Here is a 10,153-nt window from a genome sequence, read left to right as displayed (position 1 = left end):
TACTAAGCAGCAGGACAAAAAGTGAGCCCCTGTGTCGCCGGACTTCCCCGTCTGTTACCGTCCCTACACAATGGCGTTCTCTGCTACTGCCCATGCGTGGGGAATCGCAGTCAGGAGGCGTGTTTTGGAGAGGGTTTTGCACCGAAGGAGGACACAGCCAGCTCCTTTTGCTTGAAGGCTGTGTGGACTGCATGTGCCATGAAAGATCAGGGTTCCAATACTGAAACAAAAACACGCGCGCTCCCTGACAGTTTGTGAAGCATTGCACAAACCGAGAGTGAAGTTCACCCTCGACAGTGGAAGGTAGCACGATTACTCCCATTGTACAGATGGGCACATGAAAGGAGGTTACATGACTTGCCCAGGTGGCACAGCTGGAAATGGCAGGCAGGCCTTCCCAGCCCCAATGACAGTGCTCATGACAGGATGGTAGACTTCCGCTGCCCTCATCAGGTGGGCGCCCAGAGAGACACAGTGGTCACTGCAGGATTGCTAGAGGGTTCCCAGATTATCCCCAAGACCCCATTGGCCCAAATTTGCCAGATCCATCTCCATCTGGTTGATGGGTGAGGCCGATGCCAGGAGTCTGTAACTCCATCTTGGTCTCCCATGTGAGTGGCAGGAACCCAAGTATTTGGGCCACCATTTTCTGCCTCCCAGGTGCATTGGCAGAGAGCCGGGTCAGAAGCAGAGGCAGGATTAGAACCCAGGCACTTTACAGTCTCATTGTATACACTGAATGAAGACCAGCCTCTCTGACACACATACCTGTGTCTCCAACTCCTCATCCAGGTATCTCTGCCTTCAGTGGAGTGCAGGCCAAGCGTGATCCAGCCCCTGCCCCCACCTTTACCTATTCTTGCTTGCTTCTTAGCCCCACAATGGACACCCTATGCTGCATTCATATCAAAGTGTTGAAGATCCCAAGCTGTTCAGAAACTGCCTTATCCCCATGCCTTTAACAATTATTATTTTAAAAAAAGATTTATTTATTTATTTGAAAGTCAGAGTTACACAGAAAGAAGAGACACAGAGAAGGAGAGGTCTTCCATCCACTGGTTCACTCCCCTGTTGTCTACAACGGCTGGAGCTGCACCGATCTGAAGCCAGGAACTTCCTCCGGGTCCCCTGCTTTCCCAGGCCATAGCAGAGAGCTGGATCAGAAGTGGAGCATATGGGACTTGAACCAGCGCTCATAGGGGATGCCAGCACTGCAGGCGGCAGCTTTACCCACTACGCCACAGCGCCGACCCCGCTTTTAACAATTAATAAGATAATACTAACAACGGTGCCAACTCTCTCCTGGTTCTACTAATGCTAATTCTATATACATGTGCTATTTCATTTAATCTGCACCACAACCTAATGAGGCTAAGTATTTTCCATTCCATTACACAGATGAATAAACTGAGGCTCCCAGAGGCTAAGTCCTCGGGCTTTGAAGTCAGACAATTTGGGGCCATGCACAGCTCCTTTGCTGTCTAATCAGCATGATCTGGGTGAACTCTATCTCTCTCCCAGCTTCACTCACTACACTGAACCTCTGGCCTCAGGGGACTGTTGTGACAATTAATTGATGTGGGCACGTCCTCTGGCACCCACAATGCCATTTTGCACGTGGTTCAGCTCTGATTCCAAAGGATCTGTTTCCTGCTTCTCAAGTTCATAGCTCAAGCTCCAGTTGTCTACAGCGAGTGTGCATGCGTCCCTTTCTCTTGGCTCTGCCAAGCTTAGAGACTGCTCAGAGCCACACACAGGGGTGGGTGGCAGAACCAGGATTTGAACCCACTGCCCTTGCCCTTGCAGGTGCTTCCCTTACCCCCACTTTGCCTAAATGCCTCTGGAAAATTCTAGGGCTTTCTGATCTCTTTTTTCTGCCTCCTCTGGTTCTCATCCTTCCCTACCCCCATTCACTTGATCATCTGTGTAACTCTCCTGCAGTTCCTGTGCACTTGGGCCCCCATTCCCCTCCCTCCTTCTCCCCAGGACCTCCTGAGAGTCCCCTGGAAACTGTAGCATCTCCTAGCACTGGACCTGGGCAAGACAAAGGGCTCAATCAGCACTCAGTATAATTTGGGCACAGCCCATCACCCCCAAGATGGCTGCAGGGGAAGGGGAGAAAGAATGCGAGTAACACGAGAGCTTCTGATGGGACCCTTCTGACGCTGCGCTGGAGGTCAGAAGACAGTCCAGAGAGCTCTTATCTGCCTGAGAAACCCGGCTGAACGTCTAGATCATGGTAGGCTGCCTCTGAGGGCTGGGGGAGCAAGGCAGAGGGAAGAATAATGTTTCCCAGGCACGTGTCGTCACGTGCAGGAAACCGCATTCTTCCACATTAAACACAGGGGGGAAGATGGGGTCTCCCATGACCCCCGACACTGGAAGAACAGCGAGGAGCTGCTTAACTGGGAATTTCTGTGCTCAGATCCTTGGAGAGCCACTTGGGGTAGCACATCCTTGCCTATCTCCAGAGGCAGCCGGGGCTGGGGGTTCGGAGGGCCAGACCGCCTGGGTCTACACCCTGCCTCTGAGCCCCGAGTGCGGGACCGTCTCTCTTTGGGCCTTTTCCATCTTCCAAAGGACGAATAGCATTCGCCCCCCACCCCCCTACCCCCGCCCCGGGGAGTGCTGCTGTGCAGGGCTGGGCACCCATCCCTAAGTCCAGGTGAGCGGGAAGGGGCCCCGGGGGCAGGGTCCCGGCCGGCCTGCAGCTCGGTTCCAGCAGGAGCCAGCCCGACAGGCGGTGACCTTGCGGCCCCCCACCCCCCGCGCGCGCGCCTCCCGGGGCGGGAGCTCCCTCCCGCGCACCAGGAGGGCGAGGCGCCCCCCGCAGCCTCCTCCGGGCCCGCGGTGACTCGCCCAAGGTCGCCGCGCCCCGCCGCGGGTTTTGGGGTGGGGGCCGGCGCGGGGCGGTCCCGGGGCGCGGCGCGCGCTGACGCCGGGCCCCCGCGATGCGGCGGGGCCGGGCGGGGGGGAGGCGCGTCGGCGGCAGCGTCCTCCTTTTGTGCGAGCGCCGGCTCGGCTTCTCGAAGGTAAACGGCGCTTCCTCTTCCTCCTCGCCGCGTCTCTTCCTTTTATAGTTATTTCTCGCCTGGCACTCGCTGGGGCCGCCGCCGCCGCTGCTGTTGCCGCTGCTGCTGCTGCTGCTGCTGCTGCTGCCGCCGCGGCGGGCGCAGCTCGCGAACCTGTGGCGGTGACGTGAGCCCCGCCAACCCGGAAACGGCGGCGGTGGCGGCGGCGGCACCGGAGGCTCCCGGCACCCGCGCCCCCGCGCTCCCCTCGCCCGCCCGGCCGCTCGGCCTCCAGGTACGTGCCGGGGCTCCGCCGGCCCGAGCGCGCGCGCGCGCCTTGGGAGCCGAGGGCGCCCGCGGAGGGCGCGGGGTGCGGGGTGCGGGGTGCAGGGCGCGCGCGTGATGGGTGCGGGGCGAGGCGGGGGTGCGAGCCGGGCCGCGCGCCGCTGCGGGGGGCAGAGGGGAGCCGCTCAGATTGGGGAGGCGTCCAGGCTGGCCGGGGTGGTGGGCGCGGGAGACCCCCGAGGAAGGCCCCTCGGGTGTGCTGGGGGAGGCGGGAGGACCTTAGGGGAGCTCGCCACGGGCCGCCGCCGGGGGTCCACCCAGCTGCGGGGAGCGTGCCGCGTCGCCTAGTGCCCCCCGGGACAGGGGGCGCCCGAGTCGGGGTGGCTGTCCCGGGGCAGACCCCTCCGCGAGCCAGGTAAGGGCGCGGGGAGCGACCCCCAGCCAACTTCCGTTAGGGGTCTGCAAGGCCAAGTCGCTTAAAATTGAGGAACTAGAGGGGGTGAACACAATCTCCATCGGCCTCAAGACTTCCTCCTGGGGTAGCCACCGCCTGTGTTTAAAGAGCACTTCCTCTTTGCCTTTATCTTTTCATCATCTTTTTTTCTTTTTTTTAAATGGAAGTTCAGTGTTAACAGTGGGTGTCCTTGCAGCCGGCAGGGCGTCCCTGGAGCCGTGCACACACACACTGGGTCTGGAGGGGACCTGGCATGGGAGGAAAGGGGGACAGAGGACTTCCCATGCTGGAGCCCCGGTGGGGAGGCGGGGAGGCGGAGGGGGGGCGCGGGGGGGGCTGCTTCCCACCCTGCTGTAAGAAATGCAGGGGTGTCGAGGGCCGGGTGGGGGGTGGGGGAAGGAGGCCCCGCAGAGAGTCTCAGGTGGACTTGGCACCTGTACCTTTAGTTCCTGGCTCTGCCTCTTAGAAGCTGTGTGACCTTGGGCAAGTGGCTTACCCTCTCAGGCTAAGACTGCTTGCTGTAGCATGGGCTGCGGTGAGTGGGGTCTGGAGAAGCTGAGTGTGGGGGGTGCGGGCCTGCAGGGGTGCAGCGATGGGAAGCGGCATTGTCCGTCACCTTTCACTTCTGCAGACCCAGCACCTAGGAGGGGTGCTCAGTAGACACTGGTGAAACGCGCCGGGAGGCGGTGAGCGCTGCAAGTGAGCCGGTGTAGATGCACATTTTGATTTCCTTGGCTTCTGTCCTCTGCCTCTTGGGTCCCCTATAGTTATGGTTTGCACCTGAGCCAGGAGACCTCACCTGCTCCCTAATTAGAGCTGTCATGGGAAAATATTGCCTGTCTGTGAAAGGAGGTTAAACCTCTGACTTTGAGACTCTCCCGTTCTTGGGGGATGGTGTTCGGTGGCCATGAAGAGGAAGCAGCACCTCTGTGACTGCACTGCTGATGGCTGGCCCCAGGGCGGGCGGCTGCGTGGGCTGCCAGCTGGGATGGTTTCCCAGGCCTGGGGTTCCTGTGCCTGGAGGGAGCTGCAGGAGATGGGTCTTCGCTCTTGCTTGGATGGGCAGAAGCGGTCAGCTGCCCTGAGTTTTCTTCCCGGCAGGCATGTTGTCATCTGCATCAGAGCGTGGTAGCAGAGGGTACGGGGGCTCCTGCACGGGACCCTTGGAAATGGCCCTCAGGGAGAGGCCCGCTGTGCAGTGCAGCACTTGAGAGCTTGTTGAGAGTTTGCTTCCCCCGACGACAGTGGTTCCTTCTTCCTCAGCACCCCAAGTCTTGCGTAGCCCTCTGCAAGGGACCCTTGGCCGGATGGGGTTTTCCACCCACCTGGAGGGAGCAGGCAGTGACGACTGTGGTTTGAGTGTGTGCAGATTCACAGAGGAGCGACGGTGACCTGTGCGGTAGAGAAATTATTCTCATTTTACCGAGACCTAGAGTCCAGGATGTGGCCCAAGGGAGGAGCCGATACGGGGCCTCAGCTGCGGCTTCTGCCGGCCGGGCTCCTGTTCTTCCTGGTGGATGCTGCCGCATTCCGGACGCTGTTTGTTTTCCCTGGCACCTGGCAGGCTCCCTGGCATTTGCTCGAGACTGTGTTCATGTTTTTTTTTTTGACAGAGTGAGCAAAAGGAGGATGGGTTCCCCCTTTGCTCTTGATGCTGCATTTCAAGGTCAGCGCACTGCCCTGAGGGCGACCTTGAAGTTGCTGTCTGGTGGTTCGTCCCAGTGTGGAATTCCGCATCCCTGACAGCTCTGACAGCGGCATCCAGAGACCAACGCACAGGAAGGGCTCCTGGGGGATGGCAGTGCCAGGAGGCTGTGGCCCCACTCAGCGCTGCTGCCAACACTTGGATCGAAGAGACCACCATTCATGTGGCTTCCGCGGTCTGGGACTTGGCCATCTGAGAAATTGCCTTGCCATGTAGGTGCAAAGTCAGGTGTAAAAATCAGTGCACTTTAGCCGTGCACCAGCTGTGCAACCTTAGCAGGTCACTACTCTCTCAGAGCCCTCCTTCCCTCGTTAATAAAAAGGCCAAATAAGCTCCAGCCCCTCTGTCCCATGGGGTTCCTGAGCAAGCTCCAAGTTCACATCTTTTTTCCCTCTGATCACGCGCACGTGTGTGTGTGTGTGTGTGTGTGACCCAGTTTCTTCGCCCCTCGGAACCTCAGTGTTGTTATCTGTAAAATGGGGCTGGTGTATCACGGAGCAGGATTGCCTACTGAGCACCAGGTCCTCACATAGGTGGCCTTCCTGCTGGGTCTCCAGCAGTCTGCAGAGGGGTGAGGGGCGCACCTGGCTGCAGGGCACACTGGTTGGCACCTGAGGACGAGGGAGGTTAGGGACGCCAGAGTCGGTGGGGCTTCGGGTTCGCACCGGCCTCTGAGCCCTGGGGCCTGAGGCTGCTTCATCTTTCAGCACTTGCTGCCTGGGAGTGTTGTTGGGGTCAACGCCGAGGTTGAGCGCAAAGCCACCCTGGCACATAGTAGGTGGTCAGTGTGTATCTGTTCCTCCCCACGTCCCCTCAGTGCTCTCTCTGACCGTTCCTGGGTCCCGTCACCCTGCCCCTCCCTAACAGAACTCCAGCTCCGCTTGGGAATTGGGCCGTTGGCTGACAGATCATTCCTAGATTGAAGTTGGAGCCCGTGAGCTTTCCCAAGTCCAAGTGTGCTATTTTAAACCAATTGTTGACCGGCTGTCGGGCGGCGCTTCCTCTCAATGGAGCGATGCCTGTAGCAGAGCTCATCAGGAGGAGTGAATGGGGGTGTCCTCGGCTTGCGTGCTGTCCCATTGATTCCCCCTCCTCGTTGAGGGCTTACTCACTGCCATCTGCTCCTTGAACATCGTGTTCACAAATACATAAATAATCGAAGTCGACCGGGAGGTTTGCTTAAAGGAATTGCTGCTGAGAGTGATTTTTATAAATATTTAAATTAATCTGAAACCATTCAGGGAGTTGCCAGGTTTATTAAAAAAAAAACAACAACAACAACTGAAGATGTGTTTTGGAGAGGGTCCATTTCTTGCCAAGTTGAAGGGCAGGAGTGAGGATGCAGGAACTGCCAGGGCTCTGTGTCTGCCGACCGAGGCTGGCAGGTGTGCAGCCACTCACGTATGGGGCGGGGTGTATGGGGAGGGACGAGGACGGGCCTCAGCACTTTTGGAAACTGCCTGGGTTTCCTTGAGGCTGTGAAAGCCAGTGCGTAACTTCTGCCAGGAACCCCCCTGGAGGCTGCGGAGTTCAGATCCTGCGTGTGAGTCAGGGGCAGGCTGCTGGAGGTTCCTTCGGCTGATGCTGGGTGCATTTCAGTGAGCCTGCTAAGGCCTGCCACTTGCAAGGCTGCCAGGTGGTGGAAGCCAGCGGCTTGGGTTGCAGGAGTGCTTCCTGGACTTGAGCGTGCTCCCTGGAATCACCTGGGCTTGCCATGCAGAGTTCAAGTGCAGGTTGTGGGCTGGGCTGGGAATCTGCGTTTCTGATACTTTCCCAGCTGAGCTGAGGCCTCTGGTCTGTGCACCGCACCTTGAGCAGGGTGGGCGTGGGGATCCTCTCCCTATTGCTCCTTCCTTCAGGACCTGGGCTGACAGTGGGGACGTAGGTCTCAGTGTGCACTGGCAGTCCCCCGGATGGCGTGTGGCTTAGAGGAGGAGGCAGGAGGCTCATGTGAAGCCACAGTGAAGGCCTGGGACAGACTGCAGGGAAGGCTACAGTGGGAACACAGAGAGGGGCCAGGGAAGAGACGCCCCCTTTGTCCACCAGCAGGGGCTTCCCTAGCACCGTGACCTGTCCAGGTGAGGATGGGAGCAGTGCCAGCGAAACAGCCCCTTCCCACTTGATCTGGGGCTAGAAGAGGACACATCTTGCCCAAGGTGCAGAGTCAAGGCTGGCAGCCAAGGTCTCCAGGCTCGCGAGCTGGGCATCCCCACTGCTGCACAGGGCCTGCCTGTTTGTACCGTGAGGCCTGTGCTTTAGCAGCAGGACTGTGTGGAGGCCAAGGGCACGCTGAGGCCTGGAGGTCCTCCCCAGATGAACGTGCCCTTGGCCTTGATGTTAAGCCCTTGAATCCATGGTGAGGAAGACGGCCCAGCACGGGAGAAGGGGCAGATCTGAAGTCAGCAGCGAGGACTGCCTCACCTCCCTCCAGCTCCAGCAGGGGGACAAGCAGGGGGAAGGATGGTGAGGGGCAGTCACACAAGGGAGTTAAGGCCGGGAGAGGTATGGGCAGCTGCAGCAGCAGAAGAGTCCCCTCTTAACTGGTCTGCTCCTGGGAGCCTCTTCCTCTGGCCCTTGCAGCTCCCTGGCTCCTGTTGCCCTGTGGAGCTGGAGGAGCCCCGGCCCCACCCCCCAGCCCTCGTCCCTGGGCAGAGCACAGCACGCGCTGAAGCGGAGTTGACACTGATGAAGCTGGGCAGGTATTGCTGCCCTTTGGGGCACGGCAGGGTCCAGTGGGATGATGCCTCTAAACCCCCTGGTGCAGAGTGCCCTTTGCAGAAATGCACCAGAGATACGCAGAGGATGTGGTCATGGATGGGTGGCAGGTGGGGGTGGGGTGGGGCTCCCCCAGTGCTCAACTGGGGCTGGGGCTGTCCTGGCCGAGATGGGGACGAAGTTGGTGGAAGGGGGCATGTTTTCGAACCATTGAGGTGGCTTTATGCCACACAGAATGCTCTGTGGCCTTAGTGGCCTTGGTGGCCGGTCCCTTTGCAAGCGTGGACCTCGGTGCCCGGAAGGTCTTGGTTCTGACCGCACGCCTTCACTGCAGGGCCTTCTGCAAATTGCATCACTTGCCTTGGTACCTCGGGGCCTGTCTTACAGCTTGTTGTGGATCTTAGGGAACGTCTGAGTGTGTCTGGTTTCGTGTCTGACATCTAGGAGACAGGAATCGGAGGCCCTGGTCCACACAGCCGCAGGCCTGTGAGAGAGGAGTCTGTAGACTGGGGCAGGGCGGGGCAGGACGGGAGGCGGGCTTTCCTGCTGGTCTCTGTGCTGGCCCCAGTCTTGCTCAAAACCAGAGTTGAAGTAGAATGCAGAAGACAAGTGGAAGTGAAACCCAGCGGATCACATCCTGAAATGTCTGCTGTGCTGCCCTGAACTCTGGTGTTGTGTAGTGCCCTGCGCTCCTGCGGTGCAGAGACCAGCCTGGGCGCCTGCAGATCAGACAGCCTGCTGATGAGAGTACCAGTCATTCTGTTTATTCCAGGAAGTGGTGTTTTGCATTTACAGTCATTCCGACGCAGGCCCTCGAAGCTCTCCAGTTCACAATAAAGGAGTAGGACCCATCGTGACATTCGGCAGTGTTAATGAAGCGAGTGCCTTCTGTGTGGGGCTGGTGTTGGGGTGCAGTGGGTTAAGCCACCACCTGTGACAGTGGCATCCCGTATCAGACAGCTGGGTTGAGTTTGCTCTGCTTCTGATCCAGCTTCCCACTAATGCTCCTGGGAAGACAGCTGATGATGGCTCAAGTACTTGGGCCCCTGCCATCCCGAGTGGAGTTCCTGGCTCCGGATTTCAGCCCAACCCAGCCCCGGCTGCTGCAGCCATTTTAGGGAGTAAACCAGTGGATGGAAGATTTCTCTCTTTCTCCATCTCTTCCTCTCTGTCACTCTGCCTTTCAAATCCATCTTTAAAACAAAAACTAAATACCTGCTGTGTGCTAGGAAATACACACTGTGTATCCCATGGCCAGCCCACACAAAGCCCCTGGGGAGTCTGCACATCGTAGGACAGAGTTTGTGTCTGTGTCCTTGGTGTCGCCCAGCGCCTGCTGGCCCGTTCTTCCTCACTTAGGAATTGGAAGAGCACTGTTGCCTGGGTCTGGAGATGGGGTCGGGGGAGAGGCAGCAGACACGGTGGAGGGCAGACCTGCCTGTTGGTTAAAGGGGGGGACAGGAGGCCACCTTTCCCGACCCCCTGCATAGGCTTTTATGGCCCAGATCTCAGAAGCCGTGATCGTCATGGTAGGGACTTTGTGATTCAGTTGTTGTTGTTTTCCCATACAGCAATAAGAAGTTTTCCCTTGGGGAGCATGGGCAGTGTGATTTGCATGTTTTATTTTCTACCTTTCTAACTCTGTGGTTTGTGACTCTGTGGGGCAGGTGGTATAACCTCTATTTTACTGATAAGGACACTGAGAGAATTTAGGGCGAGAAACAAGCAGAGCTGGAGTTAGGTGCCAAGCCAGCTTGGATGCCAGGCTGCTGTCTTTACCTCCTGGTCACCCTCAAGTACACTTGGAGAGTCTGAGACAGAAGTCATCTGCCCAGAGCAGACATGGCTCCCACTGGATCCTCTGGACAAGGGTGCTGGTTTTTCAGGTGGGGCTCTCGTCTCAGTGGGCCACTCAGCAGCACTCATCACAAAACCCACCGTCCTGTGAACTCACTCGCCAGGGCAGCTCAGAACTTACCAGTG

At 58.4% G+C, this 10,153-nt stretch overlaps 1 protein-coding gene across 12 annotated transcripts in view; it reads left to right on the top strand.

Moving 5' to 3' along the window:
• The first annotated feature begins 2,936 nt into the window (after positions 1–2,936).
• The window catches only part of CYRIB (CYFIP related Rac1 interactor B), a 168,927-nt gene continuing 161,710 nt past the window's right edge, over positions 2,937–10,153 (top strand). For 6 of the 12 annotated variants that reach the window (XM_051844835.2, XM_070075496.1, XM_051844833.2 and 3 more), the window contains exon 1: positions 3,170–3,306. Coding sequence is in view for 1 of the 12 variants with exons in the window: in XM_070075485.1 (XP_069931586.1) it covers positions 2,952–3,032 (81 nt within the window). In the remaining 11 variants the exon portion in view is untranslated. Of the gene's footprint in view, positions 3,033–3,169; positions 3,307–10,153 lie in introns of those variants that run through there. The other 6 variants (XM_070075493.1, XM_070075494.1, XM_070075487.1 and 3 more) reach the window with 4 other exon arrangements.

Source organism: Oryctolagus cuniculus, chromosome 6 (assembly GCF_964237555.1).
Source record: "Oryctolagus cuniculus chromosome 6, mOryCun1.1, whole genome shotgun sequence".
Taxonomy (NCBI): Eukaryota; Metazoa; Chordata; class Mammalia; order Lagomorpha; family Leporidae; genus Oryctolagus; species Oryctolagus cuniculus.
Note: the sequence above shows the minus strand (reverse complement) of the source record. Positions and strands in the feature narration are given on the sequence as shown.